Source organism: Monodon monoceros, unplaced genomic scaffold (genome assembly GCF_005190385.1).
Source record: "Monodon monoceros isolate NGI ecotype Baffin Bay Population unplaced genomic scaffold, NGI_Narwhal_1 Super_Scaffold_9, whole genome shotgun sequence".
In the NCBI taxonomy this organism is placed as follows: domain Eukaryota; kingdom Metazoa; phylum Chordata; class Mammalia; order Artiodactyla; family Monodontidae; genus Monodon; species Monodon monoceros.
In genome coordinates, this window is record NW_021703786.1 from 24,882,697 (window position 1) to 24,903,481 (window position 20,785).

Consider the following 20,785-nt stretch of genomic DNA (forward strand, 5'->3'; position numbering starts at 1 on the left):
ATTCCCAGAGGTGGCTCAGAAATCAAAACATGTCAAATACTACTTTACAACCAATCTAAGGGACTATTCAAGAACCAGACCAGTCACAGGCCATGACGAACCACCAACACCCATGGATGTCAGTCACCTCATTGGCAACATGAAGCGACAGGCTAAGCTATGTCTGTGATTTGTGAGATTGTTTAGAAGTAGATGTAGTATATTAGATTTAGAATATATGCATAACCACAGATACTTGCTATGACGTTTTATCATAGGGTTTGGCTGATAACCAACCAACACCCACCAATCCCTCCAGAAAATCCAATCTGTTATTGGTGGCCCCATCAAGACAGAGAAGGCAATCCTTCCCCATCTGCATTCAGACCTTTCGAGTGTGGAGTAGAAGGCAGATTCTAAGAAAAAACACTGAGAAAAGCCAGCCCAGATCATGACACTGGAGGACACTCTCACTGTGAACTGTGGGTGAGGGTCCTGAGTTCCTGACTGCACCATGGGAGGCCGGCACCCAGATGGGAGCTCAGAAGTGACCACTAAGGCACAGTGCTAGGTGACACGTGACAAGGGAGGTGCCGAGCCTCAAGTGAAGGCTGGAACTGCAATGACTGAGGTGAAGTAGGTTCACATGCATGTTGTTAGGAGGAGAAAGGGAGGTCAGCACAGTGGGAATCTGGAGGCAGGAAGTGCTACTTCAGGGGAGTGGGCACTAGGATTTCTACCCACTGACAAAGGTCAGGACCAGGATCAGCAATACAGCTGCTCCGTTAACCCTCACACCACGGACAAACTGTACAGTTAAGTCCTTAGGTCAGGGAGTTGCTATTTTCTGTTCTGAAAATGTAACAGAACCCAGTCTGCACCATCAAAAGAGAGTCTAACTTCCTCTGCGCTCTGACAACAATCTCACAGACAAATGAGCCCAATTACTGGTCACCTGTGATTCTCCAGCCAACAAGACTCTAGAAAACATGAAGAGGTAAATAAGGGATATTTAATGTATACACAGATAGAATAAATAATTGTATTTCTAAGGTAATTTAAGGCCTTTGTAATTTGATCAAACCAAGCTATATACATTTAAACCACACTGATTAAATTCCAGTGACTCAAGTTATTTTAAAGTATTCAGAGAGAAGGCAGGTTATTATTTAAAACTAAATACGAAGAAAAGGATCTGCAATACTGTGCACATTCTCTTTCCCCCAAATTCTCCCCAGTAGGGGCTGCTTCCCAGAACCCAACTGACAAAGGGGAAAGGCGCAGAGCTGATCACTCGTGTCTGCTCTGTGCTGTCCTCCCTGAGCACCTCCAGCCTTCCTGCCCATAACCTACACTTCTCATGGGCAGTTTGTGTCTGTTAGTCCCACTCAGCACTGAGCATTTGCCAGTGTGTATTCAGCATAGTAAGGACTTGTAAAGAAATTTAAGGGAAGGACCTTCCAGAGGAGAGTCCAGGGTGCGGGTGAGCACAAGTCACTCCCTCTACTTTCAGAAACCAGCTCTGGTCCTTTCAGAGGCCAAAAGCTCCAGAATTCTCAAACTTTTCAGTCACAACAAATACCTCAATTCTGAGCAGGGTAAAATTATAAGTCATAACAAAGTAAAACATTTTGGCATTAAGTATGCAACCAAAAGAGATGCCATCTTTCCAGCTAGTGTTACTCAGACCATCTTGCTTTATGCTCAAATTTGCTCCGGATTAATCAAAAAGTTTTGGCATGGGTAGACTGCAAAATACCAAAAGTCAGTCTGAAAGGAGCCATGGATTTCCATTAAGTGCTCAGAATTGGCATGGTGGGAAGTGTCCACAGGCGTCATCTTAGGAACTGAGGCAGAGCAAGGGGCTCAATCACCGGGACCTGAGCTCCGAGAAGCATGGCACTGCCATCTCCCCTGCCCCACTGGGGAGGGCAGGATGCAGTCTGCAAATCCACACTTGAAAAATGGGCTGTTTTGGTTGACAGTTATTTGTGGTTTTTTTCTCAAAAGAAAAAGGATATGGGTCTTTTATGAAACAAGGTTGCAAAATAGAAAGCTTTTTGTTTTCAGCCAGGAGAGAGGGAATGGGAATGAGCCTTCTGTGTAGAGTCTGTAAGTGCAGTCCCTGAGGATGGGCAGCTCAGAGAGTCCCATGACAGAAAAGGACACATGCGGGCATGCTGGGGAGAGCAAGGACTGCTGAGGACAGGAATTTGAGTGCATATCCATGAATTAAAGGAGGGCTGGAGCAAGAGAGCCCTTTCTCGCTAAAATAGCTGGAGCAGGAGGTGTGAAATGTCCCAGGAACAGCCTTACACAGGCAAGAGGCGCAGTCACCCTTACGAACCTTTATCTGGACAGAAAAGAAGATGTTTCAATAAAAACAAGCGTTAATGACAGTTCAGTAAAGAGGGTGTTTATAACTCTCAGTTCTAAGTGGGCTGTGAAGTCACTTCAGGAGCCAGCAGCAATCAGAGTACTCAGGGGTCACCTCTGCAGGCCTCGCCTCTCTGTGATCACGGCCCCTCCTGACTGACTCACTCCCCAGGACCCCGAGGCCAGGAGGAGGTCGCCCTTCAGCCTCCTTCCTTCTTTAGCAAGAAAACCCTGTGATGCACGGAATCAGTTCTCTCGTAAATGGATGCTACAAAGCACAGGGAAATACGACCAGAAGGGAAACACACCACTGAAAGTCTGGCCAGGCTTTTCAGAAACACTCACTCCCATTACAACCCAGCTCACTGGCATTTCAAATCATCAGAATTCTACACACAGCTCCTGGACAGGACTGTGTGACAGATCTCACCTGCCTGTGCCCAGGGAGCTGTGTGACATGGACATGGATATAGACTGTCGCCTGCTTCCACTTCTTTTGTTTTTCATTTTCTTTGAAGCACAAGCTCACTGTTACAGATTAAAATACGGTAAGTACTGCTGGGACCTAATTGTACATCATCTTAAGAGAACTGCCAGGTAGCTGGATACGGAAGTGTTCTCCCGAGCCACTGTTTCCCTCATGGCCAACTAAGAAATGCCACCTTGCTGTGAACAGGAAGGCGGGCAGGGCACAGATGCTCCAAGCCAGGAGGATAGGCTAGGTCTCATTTTGTACCTTTAGTCTTTACACGACTAAAGACCCCTTACAGAGGAAATAGTCAGGATTTGGCTGGAACACTTTTTTATTACAACATGTTTATACATCTGCAGGTAGAAGAAAAAAGTTTTTACCTTCCGTTAAACAGAATGGCTTACCCCCCCCTACCCCGCCCACATCACTTGATTATGGTTATGGTTCAACAGATGCATTTTTCAAAGGATCATTTACTCATTAAGCCTCAAAGGAATTCTGTAGCCATTCCTGGTTACTTAATAAATTCAAAATATGTAAATGTATGTTTCTTCTCTCTTTTGTGATGCTTTTACTATTCCATACTTCAAACTTACCCTTTCCCATACTGTCTGAATTAGTGAGGTCCTGCTAAACACCTAGTAAATGGCCACACATAACACATAACACAGACACGCAGAACAAGGGAAAACATACACAATGTAGAGGTTTAAAAATTAAACTAAATGAAAAAGCCAAACAATGGAAATACTATGCACCAATTTCAAAGTGTCCTCTGAGGAGGCCTGGATTCACAGACAGCCTAGGAATAGGCTGGAAGTACAGGTAGACAACTGAAACAGGGCAGTGCTGTGTTCATCTGTTTTGTACACTGGCCAACTGGAAGAGGTTATCTTTTGAAGAAAGGGTTCCTCAGTAAAACAGTTTGAAAACCATCTCTGTGCAAACTTCAAAAAGCTACATATGTCAGCAGACGTATAGCTAAGGAAGACAGACGAATGCCAAAGTAAATGGATGGACAGGATTTTTAACTCTCCCTCACTTTAGACACATGAACTGCACTGGTCCAAGAGAAACATCTCAAACGATCCACACCTTTCCACACTGGGAAAGAAACAGTGCTGAGATTTCTTCTAGAACCACTATTCCTCCCACTCTGCGCTAAGGAGGTCAGAGAGAGCGTGGCAACAGCAGGCCTCTTCCTTTCTCGGCAAAAGAGGCCCTCACTCATCTCATTCTACCTGTGCCCCAGCTACATACATAGCAGCTCAATTCTCTTCTCATTTGCCAGCCAGCATCTACAAGACATGTAACAGAAACATTTAACAACAACTGAAATGGATTTACCTGCCAGCCCTTGTCCGCAGTCCTGTAGTAGGGATAGTTTTTCGTGATGTGTGTATAAATTCCATTTAGGGTGAGTTGTTTATCAGGAGCCATCGTAATTGCTTGTACGATTAATTGTGCATAGGAATAAGGTGGCTTTGAATCATCCTGTGTTCAAGTTAAAAAAAAAAAAGTACTGAAGTTATCAAAATTTTTACTAAATTTACTAAAATTCAGGATTCTTGACATTTTTGAGCATTCCTACGATAATGCTTGGTTTTCCTTCCTATAAAAGTAATCTAATATGATGGAGGAACTCCCTGGCAGTCCAGTGGTTAAGACACTGCACTCTCACTGCTGAGGGCCCAGGTTTGATCTATGGTCAGGGAACTAAAATCCCACAAGCCACGTGGCAGGGGGAAGAAAAAAAAGTAATACAATATGATGGGAAAGCATTTGGAAAATTGGGAGGAAGCAAATGGATGCATGTACAGCAGCATAAAAAAGAACATTAAAACCACATAAGGAAAAAGTCCAAATGGTAGAAATGGAAAGAATAAGAAAATGAGAAAAGCTGCCTCACCTCAGCAGGGTCCACAGCATGCATACTAAACCATGCCAGAGGCCCATCACGTGGCTCTAGCAGTCAAGTGAAGAGCTGGGCCAGGACAGTGGTGGCAAAGGGTGGAGTGAGCCACCCTCTCTCAGGCCCCTGTGGGGGTCCTCATACACACAAGGAGATGGGGCAAGAATGCTGAACACCCCAGCGCCAGAGTGAGGACCACTCAGAAACAAGTGTCCATCAAGAGGCTCCTCCTGTAAGAAAACCCCACTCAGAGGAGAGCACCAGAAGCCAGACGCAGGGTTCCCACACCGGGGTCCAAGGCACTTGGGCAGGCATCGTTCAGGTGTGCAGGGCTGCCATGCACACCACAGGATGTTGGCATTCCTGGTCCCAGCGCACTCAAAGCCACCAGTGGCTCTTTGCCATTGTGACAACTCAGAACCCCATACACAAGCACAAAGCCACTGGGGAGACGGTGCACCTCTGCTGTGAACTGGGAAATACACATATCAACGGAGAAACCACAAAACGTAACGCTGAATGTAAACAGTAAGCTGCAAAAGAAAGCATTCAAGATGATACTCCTTATATGAGGTTTAGAAATGAACAATTTAGATATTGTTTAGAGATAAATACAAATAGGCAGACAAGCAGAGGACTGTAGGATGGGTGAGGAAGGAAAGTGAAGTGCCAAAGAACGGAATGCAGGCTTCACCTTCACTAAAGGCTAACTTTAGTCCTGACAGCTGGCCGTGGGCATGTGCTCTGCACTGGAAGACTGAACCACCTGTTATCCCAGCACCCCACTTTCATTTACATTTTTTATTTTTAAAAATATTTATTTATTTGGCTGCACCAGGCCTTAATTGTGGCATGTGGGTGTGGCCCGTGGGATCTTCGTTGTGACGTGCGGGATCTTTAGCTGCGTCATGCAGGATCTTTTATTAGTTGCAGCATGTGGGATCTAGTCCCCTGACCAGGGATCGAAGCCGGACCCCCTGAATTGGGAGTCTTAGCCACAGGATCACCAGGGAAGTCCGTTAGCACCCCATCCATCCATTCATTCACTTATTCATTCATTTATTTATTTATGGCTCCATTGGGTCTTTGCTGCTGCGCACGGGCTCTCTCTAATTGCAGCGAGTGGGGGTTACTCTTCGTTGCAGTGTGCGGGCCTCTCATTGCGGTGGCTTCCCTTTGCTGTGGAGCACGGGCTCTAGGCGCGCGGGCTTCAGTAGTTCTGGCACTCGGGCTCAGCAGTTGTGGTTCGCGGGCTCTAGAGGGCAGGCTCAGTAGTTGTGGCACACGGGCTTATTTGCTCCGCGGCATGTGGGATCTTCCCGGACCAGGGCTCGAACCCATGTCCCCTGCACTAGCAGGCTGATTCTTAACCACTGCACCACCAGGGAAGTCCCCAGCACCCACTTTTAAATAGCTGATATTTCCTGAGCACTTGGGCCAGGCTCTGCCCTGTCTGTCCCGAGTGAGCTAACGCTGAGTTACAGGAAAGGGACAGTGGAATGGCTGAGCTGGAGCCCACACCAGGTGAGAGTACAAAGCCTTCCTCACTGTGCCTATGCTGCTGTGTTTCCTTGTTATCTTTCTTCTATACATTTCAATTTTTTTAAAAAGCTTTTTTATATTGAAAAACATAACACAGACAGGAAAGCCCATAATACATCCATATCAGGTAAAAACAAATTTTTGTAAAGTGAACAACAGTACAACCAACACTAGGTCAAGAGAAACACAGCCCCCGTCTCAGTAGCTTCCTCGTCCCCCGCTGCCTCCCAGAGAGGCCACCACTACTCCTGACATTTTATACTAATCATAACCTTACTGTGACCTGAGTTTTACCATCTAAGAATGCATCTTGAAACAGTTTAGTTTTGCCTGGTTTTAAACAAGCAAATGGACTATGGACAAAAATGGAATCCAACAGAGGGTGCTCCTCTGTGTCTGCCCCTGCCCAGCACCCTGTGCAAGAGGCTCCTGGCTGCTGTGGAGAGACAGTGCGCAGCCACGGCTTATCCATTCCCATGGCTATGACGTGTCCTATGACACGAATATACCACATTTTATCAATACATAAAGTAATACCATGCCTGGTTTTATTTTTTCACTTAGCATTACATCAGGAGCACTTCCATATCAGTAACTATGCCACATAATATCCCCTTACTTAATCATTCTTCCCTCAGTTAGGGGCATTTAGGTTGCTTTCAATTTTCTGTTTTATATGAACTTTTGTTTTGAGATTTTTGTCCATTTCCCTTAAATGAAGTCCTAGAAGGGGTATTACTGGGTCAAAGAATAGAAATAGGCAGGGTCCTATTGTGGGCCATCAATAATTACCATCCAGGGACTTCCCTGGTGGTCCAGAGGTTAAGAATCCGCCTTCCAATGCAGGGCATGTGGGTTTGATCCCTGGTCAGGGAACTAAGATCCCACATGCTGCAGAGCAACTAAGCCTGTATGCTGCAACTACTGAGCCAAAGCGCCACAACTACTGAGCCCAGGCATGCCGCAACTATTGAGCCTGCACGCTCTGCAGCCTGTGCTCCACAACTAGAGAGAAGCCTGCGCACCGCAACGAACAGCCTGCGTGCCACAATGAAAGATCCTGTGTGCTGCAACGAAGATCCCACATGCCACAATCAAGACCCGATGCAGCCAAAGAAATTAAATAAATAAATAAAATTAAAAAAAATAATAATAATTACCATCCAAAGGGGGGACTGATGTGTCCTCTCTAAAGTGTGTGTTTGTGTGCATATGTGTTCACATGTACATTCAGACATGTGTGTGTGCAACCTTCACCATCTGGGACAGGAGGACTAAATCCCAAGAGTGGTCTCCTAGGACACCAGGCAGTGACCTTGTGAGGACCAAGGGTTCAAGCTCTCAGCACCTGGGCCCATAGCTGCCACCAAGGAGGGCCCAGTGCTGAATGACCAAAAGAATGCATCTCTAGTGCCCAGCACTGAGAACATGCTCAGCAATGACCCAACATCCGTGCAGACGTGCACTTCTCAAAAGGCCCTGGGGGGGTGTTCCTTGACATGCAGGCAATGCAGTGAGGACAGCTGGCTCCCCAACAGGCCCTGGGTTCTGTTTCGAGGCTATAAAACATTTACCTTTGGGCTGTCTCCACCTGAAGCTTCCTTCTCATTTTCTGGCTGTGAGTTGTCGGCCATTAAATTGAGGTCAGATGGTATCACACGGCCCATTTTGTAGCCTGAAGACCCTGCTCCCCGGGGGCTGGATGGACAGGAATTCGCAGCACTGTGGGCGAGAAAAGGTTGCTCCTATTAGTCTGTGGTAAAACGTACATCACACTGTGTTTCAATAACTGACTCTCATTTCAAGGAAAACAAATTTTAAAAGTAAGAGAACTTCAGCATTTTCCATGGAAAAATGGACTCATTAACTCTGTGAAATTTAAGATCACCCTAAGAAATCAGGTATTTGCTTCCACATGTGTCATCTTAGGAACTTACCAAAGACACAGAATCATGCATGATGGCTCCAGGGCTCAGCCTGGTAGAGGGACACAGACCACTGCTCTGCTCGCCCCCTCCCACTAGGGAGCTGAGGACAGGCTGCAACAAAGGACATGGCTTCCAGCTACACCGGAAAGGTCAGGGGGAGTCTGAAGAGAGGGGGACAGCAGCGAGGCTGAAGACAGGACGCACAAAGAGGGGAGGAGGCCGTGGATACAGACACACAGGCTGTGAGGGGCTCACAGGGAACACCCAGAAATCAGAAACAGGAACCTGTTTTCAAACATGCACTTTTTTTTTTTCACAAGGTAGGGCTTGGCCATGATGCTGAGAATGTTCTGATTCTTGATCTCTGCTGATTAAGAGCCACATTCACTTGTGATAATTCACCAAGTTATGTATTTAACTTACTCTCCCTTTTCTGTACAGTATTATACTTTACAAAAGAGAACAAGCTACTGAAATGGAAGGATGCCAAGATAAGACTGTTTTAAAAATCCAGTAAGTTATAGAACAGTATGTATGGTTAGATCTCATTTATGTTTTGGATAAAAAAAAGTCAAGTATTGCAAATGTATAGAAAATTTCTGGAAAAAATACCTAAGAAACAGTAGTTACCTCCAAAAAACTGAACTGGAAAGGAGGGGCCCAGGAGGTGGAACAACACACTATTACCTGGCACCCCCGAACACTACTGGACTCTCTACCATGAACATGCACCGTCAGTATATGCACCCACCCACGAAACAAGTGTTTACCGCATGCCAGGAACAACTCTTAAAGCACTGGGGGAGAGGAGCAAGGCAGATGGCAGGACCACACTCTTGGAACTCCTGCTTTATGATTTAAAACTAGCTAACATAAATGAAGGGCCAATGTGGTGAGTGGCCCCACTGGCTGGGTGGTGGTGGGCTCCACCACCGTGAGCTGTCTCAACGGGGGGGTGCTCTGCTGCTCAGTGCTGGCGGTGGGGTATGGAGAGGGGATGAGCAAGGAAAACAGGATGAAGATGGGGCAGGGGGTGAGGAGAGACTGCATCAGCTCCTGACCCAATCCCTAAAGTTTCCAACCACCTCCAGTTCCCTGAGCGCCCACAGAACTTCTGTCTCCACATGGCCAGGCAGTGTGTCAGTGATCTGACCCTAAGGCTGCTGCTTCCACTGTGGGCCGTTGTCCCACGTGGGTAAACACGGGCTTTCTCCTCTTCCTATGTGAATTCTGTGCACTTTTCACACGGTGCTGAATAAAAATCGGGCCACCGGCTGCTGACTTCTGCCTACCCACTGCCACACTCACCTGGTGCACACGTAGTGCACCTGGTCCATCTAGTCACACACAGACTAATTCAACCAAGTGGGAGAGACAGAGGCAGCACCCTCAGCAGAGCAGCCGTGGCAGGGGGCAGGGAAGGGGCCCAAGAGCAGCTGCACTCACACATCACCAAGCAAGCGTACAGCCGGAGTCTACCCGACACTCCTTCCAGGCCTTTCCAGAAGGATACCTTTCTGTCCATGCTGGTTTTTAAGATAAGAAACAGAAGTGTCCGACTGAAAGCTACAACCCAGAGCTGCCCGTGTTCCCTCTGTGCCCTCCTTGCTCTGCTACATGTAGGGGTCAGTCCCAGTGGACGAGGCAAGGCCTTCTCTGCCTGCCAGCCATGCCCTGCGGACACACCTGGACAGTAGGAGCTTGGCTCTCAAGAGAAGTAAATGTGTTCCTTTTGCACCTAAGTCTAACATGAGTCACATGGAAGAAGATGCCTGAATACATACTTCACTCTTCTAAGACCCAACAGAACACAGGAGGACCGACCATCTGACTCTAGGACAGGGTCACACCTGCTGGTCCCAGGCAATTCCTGACCTGACCCTCAGCTACTGCCCCCTGAAAGCGCGGGTTATGCAGTGGAGAGCACGCCTTGAAGGCACCATCCTCCACTTCCTGAGGCTCCCAGTCTCTCTCAGGACATCAGGACAAACAAGTTTGTCACCTCACTGTGGTCAAACTCAGTAATCCAAAGTGTAAGTCATCAGAATTTGCATGAAATTGTAGGAAACCAAAAAACTCAAAATGCAACTGAAAACCCACCTCACACTTTAGACCAATAAGACAAGTCATCTATCCTTTAAACTTACACTCAAATAAAAGAATCCACAAGTGAAAACAAGGAACATTTGTGAACTGTGTTTCATATGCAGGAAACTAAGAGCAAACAGTGCTCAGAAACTAAACAATATTTTAAGTGCCCTCAACATCTCCCTCTCCATGTAGGTCAGCACCAGGGAAGGAAGAAGACGTTGCTGTGCGCTGCTGCCCACTACTGTGACGTACGATGGCTTCTGAATGTCCCACGCAAGAGGCAAGGACTGAAATTTGGACAGGGTCATGTCCACCTTGGCACATGCACACCCTGACCCCACGGTGACCCTGTCTACCATGGAAGCTGCTGTGTACCTGATGGTTCCTGTGGGGGAGGGGAGGGGGCTGATGAGGTGGGCCATGGTGTCTGGAATGTTGATGGTCAGCGGCGAGATGTGAGCCTGCACAGGCTTCACGGGGGACTCGGGCGCTTCCTGTTTCTCCCTCTTCTCGCTGGACAGGGCAGTGAATGTGATCTTGATGTTTGTGCTCGGGAACCTGAACGTGCACCTAAAAAAGAAAAGCCAACTGTCAGCGCCCATCTGCCGATCGGTGGGCAGGATGCCCCATCCACAACAGGTCGCAGAGCCCGAGTGTCCCCAAACATACTGGAGCCTCGACTTGCGTGGAAGTCGGAGAGAAGCCCACTTCAAGTTCACCTCACATGTTACAAGTCGATTAATGAGGGAAACACAAAGGAGGCATCACATGATTTAAAAACACTAGTAAGCAAAAACATCACTTAGACCAGCTCAACAGGAAAAAAAAAAAACCAGGAGAGGAGACTCAAAAAAGACTCAAATACCACTTAATCTACACTGGGTAAGGGTCTGGAGACAGGCTTGGGATCTGGAGATGTGCTCTTGGCACTGGGTAGGTGGAGGCCAGGCAGGAATGCTGCTAACCTCGCAGTGCATGGAAGGTCCCATCACAAGGAGGAGGTGCCCCAGGCATGCCCCTCACCTGCTTACCTCTGATGACATCTCTTGTCCAGCCCTTCTCTCAGGTTCCTACTCTAGTCTGTCTGCAGCCAGTAGCCAGGGTGTTTCTAAAACAGCAGGATCTGCACGTGGTGTTCAAAGATACAAAAAGGCCAGCCTCTGTCTCTTCTGTCCTCGGGGCACAGCCCTTTCCTTCTCGAGGTCCTTCTCTCATGCTGTCCTCCCTCCACTTTAATACCCCAGTGGCCCCCACCCCACTGTGGGTCAGACCCCACATCCCTGCCTCTTGTCCGTTCCTCCTCTTGCTCACTACCCAGGGGTCCCCTCCCACCCCTCAGCTGCCTATCCGAGGGTTTCCTGACCGCCCCACACCCTGCCCTTGCTGCCGCCTTGTTCTTCATTTCACTCCGGCCACATGATTCTATGTTACCCCACTTCTGCTTGTTGTCACCCCAATAGGATACAACCTCCAGTAGAACAAAGCTCAGTTCACTGCTATAACCTGGAGACCAGAAGAGTCCCTGGTATATACAGAGAAGGCCCTCAGTACACACTTGTTGGAATTAATGAACAAGTACCCAGTTTCATACATTAAAAAGGTAATTAAAACAAGCAAATCACATGAATACAACGAATGGGAAGCCCACAATTGCAGCTGCCCCTTTGTCGCTAGCATGAGATCTGAATAATCAACTCCAGGCCTAGAAAGGAAAGGGATTAAGACCCCACTGGCCTTAATTTCTAGCACAATATATATAACAATTACAGGAGTAAGGAAGTTTCCTCCTTTTCCTCCCATCTGTAGTTCCCGAGCTCCCGTCCTCAGGCGATAGTCACTGTTCACCAGGAAGGCCAGGCTGTTAGAACAAGCATCGTCACCCAGCACGAGGGCATCTGATCCTGCAGAGCAGTTACCTCTCTGTGCCTGTTTCCTCATCCACAGAACAGATGACAGCATCTATCTCTGAGAGTACCATGAGGATGAATTCAAATATTTATCAAACACTAAAATGTTTACTAAAATGAAAAAACCAAACTACCTTCAGCCCCACTGTAAGATGTCTATAGTACTTGCTTTTCCTACAGTTGGACACTCACCATCCACTGTGTTGTTCGTTCCGTCATCACCTGGGAACTCACAGAAGCCCAGACTGAACCAGAGGAGCAGCACACCCACCTGCCTGTCCTCCACGTGCCACGGAAGCAACAAAGCACTGTGCACAATTCCAACACGGGAATGTGAGAATGGGACTCCTCCCTCCCCCCAAGGGGTACCTACATGTCTCCCGGGGTTTATTTCTGCTTTCCACAAAATAGGACCACACCTTGCATGTTGGCCCTCAGTCTACACGTTCCCTCAGTGTCACCCACAGGGTCTGTTCGCAGACAGACCTCAGCGCAGGCTGAGCGCTGCCTTCAGGGCTAGCACCACCACATGGGAGGACTTCCTTCCTTAGTATCCTATTCCCAAAGTTTCCAATTAAAGACAACAATCGTCTCCACGGCACAGGCGCCATCCATAAACCTCAGGCTCCAAGGGCACAGAGGGCATCTAAAGCAACGCAAGGCACTGTCAGGCCACCTGCTGACAGCCTCTGACCGACAGCATGTGAGAGTGTCCCGGCCATCAGTGGACACTGCCACTAACCCCACCCCCTTGACAGGTGAAAATGGTATCTCTGTTTGCATCTAAGCATGAACTTCTCATACGTGTATGAGCCATAAAACACATTTAAAAGCTAACCAGGTAGTCTGGTTAACTTTCTGTTTTTCAATCTGAGTTATGATTACATGGGTGAGTTCCTATTAGTGAAAATTCATCGAGTTACACATGTATGAAACATACACTCTTCTGTATATGTAGTATACTTCAATAGAGAGTTTTTTTTTTAATTAAAAAAGCCATCTGTAGATGGATACAGAAATTGGTAAAATGTTGATAACATGCCAGGGGGTTCACAGAACATTTCCTATACTTTTGGGTTAACAATGGTGTATTTCTTTACCTGGGCAGCCATGTTATAATTATAACCGATTTTTCTATGTAGGTTACATTCGAAGCAAAATATATCAAAACAGTGTTTGAGTTCTCTATGGAGTTCCATTAGTGATGAAATCCTTGTTCCCCTTTAGGGAATGTGAATGGCCACTGCTTGACTTTTCTAAGCTAGAAATAAAAAAACAGTGGGATAGGGACTTCCCCGGCGGTACAGTGGTTACGACTCCGTGCTTCTACTGCAGGGGGCCCAGGTTGGATCTCTGGTCAGGGAACTAAGGTCCCACATGCCACACAACCAAAAAGAAATAAAATAAATTAATAAAATAAACAAAGCTTAATTACAGAGACTAGGTAGCCCAGCCCACCCTACCCAACATGTTAAAAAAAAAATAGTGGGATAATTTTAATTAATTGTTTCACAAAACTAAAAAGAGCAGCAAAACATTAAAACAGCAGACAAAGCAAGGTGAGTGTCAGATCTCTTATTCCCCCACACCACCACCAAGAGGCTGTTACATCTGGGCACGCTGGTCCTCGTTCCCATGAAGCACTTCAGGTCATGGAAAGGGTTTAAGAGCCTAAAAGATACTATGCTGATTAGGGAAATTAAGAGCATGTTGCCTGGGTCTCACGCTGCTTCGTACCATCACAATACCTAACACCGTGTGCTCTTTAAAAATACTTTAACTGATCCTGAAAGATTTGTAATAAAGTTCAGTATAAAAACATGCATCTGTTTATGAGAACTCTGAGAAATATGACAAAATAACAGAGAAAAGGGAAAGATTTTAAAATGAACAATAAGAAAAACCAGACCGCAGAAAGCAGAACGGCAAACCCCTAAGCAAAACATGACCAGGCACTGAGCACCTCTGAGAAGCCGTGCAACTTGAGCCACAAGTCAAAACTGAAGCAACACAACAGCTGATGGCTTCAACCTTAGGCAAGGACCCTGACAAAAACTAAGCTTCTTTTACTTGAATAAACATTAACAATTTTAATATGGATTCAGAGTTGCAAATATCCTTTTCTTCACCTCTCTCTTAGTCTCCTATACTTGGTGACAGGCATTTTTCTTGGAATGGAAACTCTTACAAATGAGATATGCAAGCCAATGGCTTGGGTCTAGAGCTCTGAATTTTCAGATTCACAAAGAAGCTCTAAGGATTCTGAAGACCTGTTATTTATTTATTTATTTTGGGGGGGGCTGCACTGGGTCTTCGCTGCTGCGCCCGGGCTTTCTTTAGTTGTGGCAAGCAGGGATCACTCTTCGTTGCGGTGCGCGGGCTTCTCCTTGCGGTGGCCTCTCTTGTTGTGGAGCAGGGCTCTAGGCGTACAGGTTTCAGTAGCTGTGGCACACAGGCTTAGTTGCTCTGCGGCATGTGGGATCTTCCCAGACCAGGGCTCGAACCCGTGTCCCCAGCATTGGTAGGCGGATTCTTAACCACTGTGCCACCAGGGAAGTCCGTGAAGACCTGTTCTTTATATATCAATACAAAGTCAGGCCTTACTGCAAATACTTCAACACTAACATCATACAGCTAGGCAGAAATAAGCCACATTGAAATAAGCCTCCAACCAAACGGAAAGTCAAATTTAGTGATATCTCTATGCAAAGCAAGTTCAAACAATTAACCAGTTAGGCAAACTATTCCCTACAACCAAGTCCAACTGGGCCACTTCAGAGGTGTAGGTGGCCTCAGGAAGAGGTTGGCTCCCATACCCTTTACCCCACAGAGGACGAGACAGGCAGGAACAGTGGTCTGGCCCCACAGCACCACTCGGAAAGGTGAGTGCAGCAGAGCAGCCTTCCACCTCAGCATCCACAGTGACGGCAGGCCCCGGGGGAGGACAGCCACCATGTCCCCCAGCCTCCTGTCATCCTTCTCTGTCGTGGCACAGATTACTCAGACACACTTCCTGAGTTGGAAAAATCTCCCCACAAGTGGGCTCCATTTCTACCTACTTAAAACAACACGTCTGAATGCGATTCAGACAGTCATTGTTAGGATAACTCTGGAGTCCCTCAGTTTTTAAAGAGTATTTTAGAAAGTTTAATGGGACAAGGCCTGCAGATGCCACCCTCATGGCCAGGGCACAACACAGCAACAGTGTCCCTGCCGTGGGGCACCGAGAAGACACTGCCTCACCTTTGGATTTCCTGCTAAAAATAACAAACCCAGATCTCACCAAGAGGAAACATCAGACAAATATTCTACAAAACTGGCCTGTACTCAAATATTCTACAAAACAATGGGACTTTCCTGGTGGTCCAGTGGTTAAGACTCCACGCTCCCAATGTAGGGGGCTTGGGTTCAATCCCTGGTCAGGGAACTAGATCCCACATGCCACAACTAAGAGCCCACATGCTGCAAATAAAGATCCTGCATGCCGCTAAGACCAAGCGCAGCCAAATAAATAAATATTAAAACAAACAAAAAACCCCAACTTTCTCCAGCTCCCTAAATCTATGACCTGCTAACTTCCTATCTCACCCCCAGCAGATGACCCTGCTTCTTTAAAAAAAAAAAACAAACCAAACAAAAATCAACACAGAAGACACAGAAAGGCCAAGGAACGGTCACAAATGAGAGTACAGTTCAATGCATGTGTGATCTGACTCTAGAAGAAGGGCATCAGTAAAAGGCTGCTAAGTCCAGTTAAGGCCGGTGGGTTAGGTCACAGTGTTGTATCCACGCTAATTGGTTTTGGTACCTGGGCTGTGGTTATGGAAGAAAATTTTTTAGGAAATACACATGGAAATATTTTAGAGGTAAAAATGCATCATGTATGCAGCTTATTCTCAAAAATTTCAGGGAAAAAACAGAGCAATGAAGCAAGTGTGGTAAATGTTAATATTTGGGGAATCCGGGAAAATGAGAATCTCTGTTCTATTTTTGCAACTTTTCTATAGGTCTGAGTAATTTCAAAGAAAAAGAAAAAAAATTGGAAACTTTCAAGATGTCCCATGCAAAGCTTGATGATCTAGGCTGTGTCACTCCAGGTGTTGCTGGGCCTGAGCCAGGCCAGGAACTGTGTCATGAGCCATGACAAGGTGAGCATAGACACAGAGTGTTTGGAAACCACTCACTCTTCTACTTGTTCAGAGTGGACCTTCTCCACAAACAATCTGAGAGCCCTGCTCTGGGACACACCCTCATCATTATCTGTCTTCTATACATTTCAGAATCCCACCAAATTCCAAGGACAATCTTGTGGGACACCTGACACAGTTATGAAATGTCACCTCACTGCAATTCTTATCAACTCCAGACCCTCCTCCAGAGTCTGTTTGTCCCTGATAGTCAGCCTCGGGCTAAGCAGGGAAGTACAACCCCAGTTCTGGAGTTCACAGGACAGGGTCATGGCCACATTCACACAAATGACCCTGACATCTGTGCCCTCACATTCACCCAACACAGTTGATGTCTGTTAAACCTACACACCGTCCCATCACTGGGCTTCCAGACTGTGACCCAAGAAGCTGTGGTTTGTGGTGACACCATACTCTGTACTCTGGATTTCTTCTCTCCTGGGAAGAAGATTTGTCCCATCCTACATATAACAATATTCACACAGAACAGTATCTCCCTACCATGTTCCTAGAGCACAGCATTGAGTGTCCTGACAGCCAGCATAGGCTGAACCCTGCTGTTCTACATACGGCCCAAGATCTCTGTGGCTCACAGCAAAGATCTGGGTCCAGCTTCTACCATCCACCCACCCCATAAGTGGCTGCTTGTGGCTGCTCTGCTCCACATTTCCCTCACTCTGGGGCCCAGGCTGATGCAGTGGCTCCAGTGAGGATACTGCTGGTTCCAAGGCAGAGAGAAAAGACAGAAGGAGCGCATTCCGTGGCCACACCTGCGGTCAATGGGCAGAAGGGCTTATAGCGAGGACCCTCCCCACACACCACCACCTCCCTAGTGTTAGCAATCCCAAGGGATGTCTGGAAAATCATTTCAAGTCCTTTCAGCTATGCAACTGGCCACAGAGACATTAGCTGAGCGGCTGAACTGCTCTCCAAGGGAAGAAATGAGAGGCCAGTTACTCTGTCATTCACCTGTGACAGCTGACAAAGATAATCTAATAAGAAGAAGACAATCCGATCATTTAATCTCAGGATTGGCAAAGCAATGACTGTGTTAATAAAAATAACATGTCACACAGGGTGGACAGTGCTCTGAGGCCATCGATGACTTGCTATGAGCAGCAGTGATTGCCAAGGAGGAAGGCAACAGGATCTTCTGCATTTGAAGAATTGTGTGGACAGTTACATCCAAGACTGGATCGGGAGGTAAGGGGGGAAATGAGGAAACCAGTGAGGAGGCTTCCAAGGAGCCAGGATCTGACTGGTATGGGAGATGGAAGTAAACGGCCCTGATGACCCACCAGTATGTGTGGGCACAGAAGGGAGAAGACCGCAGGACGACTGGCTTCACATCTGGCTCGTGTGGCCAAGAATGTTGGTACCAATTACTGAAATGAGGATGGATGAGGAACAGGCTGGGGGGTGCAGTGGCTAAGTGGACACATGACCTCTGAGGTGCCCGTTACCCACAATCCCAGGGGGATGTCCAACCAGCCCCTCCTGAAACCTGAACAGACACACTCGGTGTCCTCTGCAGTGAGAGGGTACATTCGCCACATCACAGAGGAGAAAGAGCCTAAGAAACGCAACCAGCAGGTCTGGTGGAAGAGAACAGCCTTCAGGACTCAAGCAAGCATTACCCTGCAGGAGGACACATTACTGTGGGAGTTTAACAATGGGTTCTAGTCCCAACTCAGTTATGATGGCAAGCCATGCCTCTTTTTTATCTTTTACAAAAATGGAAGAAAAATTCCTTTTCTTTCCAAACCCTGAGGCAGACTTAGCCAAGAAGGCACTTTAAATGGGCCTATATATACACTTTGATCATTCTCTTCTACTAGTTTCCTCTAATTTTTGACAGAAATATCAAAACTTTTACTACAACCTTTAACGAATTGTAGCCCTTAATCAATCACATTTGTCAGTGACTCATAAATCACTCCCCCACCTGGGGCTGCCTTTTCTGTGGCTCCAAGAGCACCATGTCCACACCACCAGTCAGTCCTACCCACTGGTCACGCTGAGCTGCCACCACCATGGGTCTGAAAGGGCCACTTAGAGCCTGGCGGGTGCTCCCTTCGCCCCAGGAGAAGGTATGTGGAGGGGCAGCTCATCAGCTCAGGAGAGGGCTGCCCCTCAGAGGAGGTGTCTTTGGGAGGCCAGCAGCCACTTATTAAAGAGCACAAGTCACAGGTCAACAGCCTGACCCACTATAAGACAGGTTAGGACAATGAAGACCATACTGGAAGGAGCCCGAAACCCTAAGTAGTTCACAATTTTCTCTGCTGCTCCTCTGCAGTAAACCTCAAGCAACACCTTACCTCAGCTTGACTTCTTACCCTAAAAAATGATAAAACATTCTATAAAACTCATGAAACACAATGGTGTTTATTAAAAGAGGCCACGTTACTATAGTTTTTGTTGGGTTTAGCATGAATTTCTTTTTTTCTCTTTTTTTTTTTGTGCGGTACGCGGGCCTCTCACTGTTGCGGAGCACAGGCTCCGGACGCACAGGCTCAGCGGCCATGGCTCACGGGCCCGGCCGCTCCACGGCATGTGGGATCTTCCCGGACAGGGGCACGAACCCGTGTCCCCTGCATCGGCAGGTGGACTCTCAACCACTGCGCCACCAGGGAAGCCCCGAATTTCCTTTTTATATATAATAAAGCTATTCCTTCTTTTTTTAATTTATTTTTTATTTTTGTCTGCGTTGGGTCTTTGTTGCTGCGCGTGGGCTTTCTCTAGTTGCGGAGAGAGTGGGGGCTCGTCTTCGTTGCGGTGTGCGGGCTTCTCATTGCAGTGGCTTCTCTTGTTGCAGAGCACAGGCTCCAGGCACGCGCGCTTCAGTAGTTGCAGCACACAGGCAGTAGTTGCGGCACTCAGGCCCTAGAGTGCGCGGGCTTCAGTAGCTGCGGTGCATGGTCTCAGTAGTTGGCACACAGGTTTCAGCAGTTGTGGCTTGTGGGCTCTAAAGCAGGCTCAGTGGTTATGGCGCATGGGCTTAGTTGCTCCATGGCATGTAGGTTTTCCTGGACCAGGGCTCGAACCCGTGCCCCCTGCACTGGCAGGAAGATTCTTAACCACGGCGCCACCAGGTAAGTCCCTAGCATGAACTTCTAACCAGAGCCTCAAAAGTCTGATTCAATGAGACAACTGCGGGGCTTCCCTGGTGGCGCAGTGGTTGAGAGTTCGCCTGCCAATGCAGGGGACACAAGTTCATGCCCCGGTCCGGGAAGATCCCACATGCCACGGAGTGGCTGGGCCTGTGAGCCATGGCCGCTGAGCCTGAGCGTCCGGAGCCTGTGCCCCGCAATGGGAGAGGCCACAACAGTGAGAGGCCTGCGTACCGCAAAAAAAAAAAACAAAAAAACAATAAGACACCTGCAACCTGGGCTCAGGCCCTGCGAGATTTATCTTTGAGTGAAGCACTTTCACTTCATGTTTAGCTTTGAGGTGACTTAGAAACTACACAGCACGTGAAACAAAGCTTTTCTGCGTGGACAGGGCCACTGCAGGCATGTGGCTAGTTAGTGAGTCAAACAGGCGTTGTGCTCAGAAGGGCCCAGATGAGGCTGAATGTTCCGTAGCCAGCACCTTGAAATCTCCTTCATCATTTTATCTGAGTCTGTGTCTTGTAAATGAGGTCCAATGGGTCAAAGGACCACAGCCTGGGGCGTGGAGGCTCAGTTCACACACATCTTGCCTCCCACATCCCCTTCCCCTCCACGACCACCCACTGTCCAGGACGGGGCCTGGACAGGGACACCTTGGGCACCTGGGAGAGTCTGCACTTGCCCCACGAGTACCCCTCCACCTAAGAAAGCTTGATATTAAATAACAAAAATACCGCAGCAGGTTGAGAGAGAGAGACCACAAAAGAAATGAAAAGCTTTTTGCAGCTTCTTAAAAAACCGAGGTATAGTTGATGTACAATATTATATAAGTTTCCAGTGTACAACACAGCGATTCACAATTTTTAAAGGTTATGTTCCATTTATAGTTATAAAATATTGGCTATATTCCCTTTGTTGTACAATATATCCTTGGAGATTTTTGCAGCATTCTTAATCTACACTTTCATTTTGCACTGGACCCGATGTATTATGGAGCTGGCCCTGTATCCTAAGACTAGTAGGAAATGGTGCATTTCCATAGGCAGATCTGCTTTTGTACCCACAGACCACGAAGCCTTGATTCCAGAAACATTCCTGACCCAATTTAGAGAGCTGGTGTTGGGTTTTCCAGCAACACATGTGACCAGCAGCTTCACAACTGCTTCTGAGGTTTTTCTTTGGCTTGGAGAAGAATTTTGTCTGTTGGCCACTTACTGCACTGCGAATCCATTAATGAAGGTACTGGAAAGAGCTGCCTTATCTACTACTTTGCGTGGCAAT

At 47.3% G+C, this 20,785-nt stretch overlaps 1 protein-coding gene across 2 annotated transcripts in view; it reads right to left on the reverse strand.

The window, feature by feature from the left end:
* The window catches only part of FOXK2 (forkhead box K2), a 67,062-nt gene that overhangs the window by 15,008 nt on the left and 31,269 nt on the right, over positions 1-20,785 (reverse strand). The window contains exons 1-4 of one of the 2 annotated variants that reach the window (XM_029213411.1): positions 11,324-18,863; positions 10,676-10,870; positions 7,856-8,003; positions 4,175-4,321 (exon numbers count right to left, since the gene is read on the reverse strand). In XM_029213411.1, coding sequence (XP_029069244.1) covers positions 4,175-4,321; positions 7,856-8,003; positions 10,676-10,870; positions 11,324-11,343 — 510 coding nt within the window. In that variant the 5' untranslated portion in view covers positions 11,344-18,863. Of the gene's footprint in view, positions 1-4,174; positions 4,322-7,855; positions 8,004-10,675; positions 10,871-11,323; positions 18,864-20,785 lie in introns of those variants that run through there. The other variant, XM_029213412.1, reaches the window with a different exon arrangement.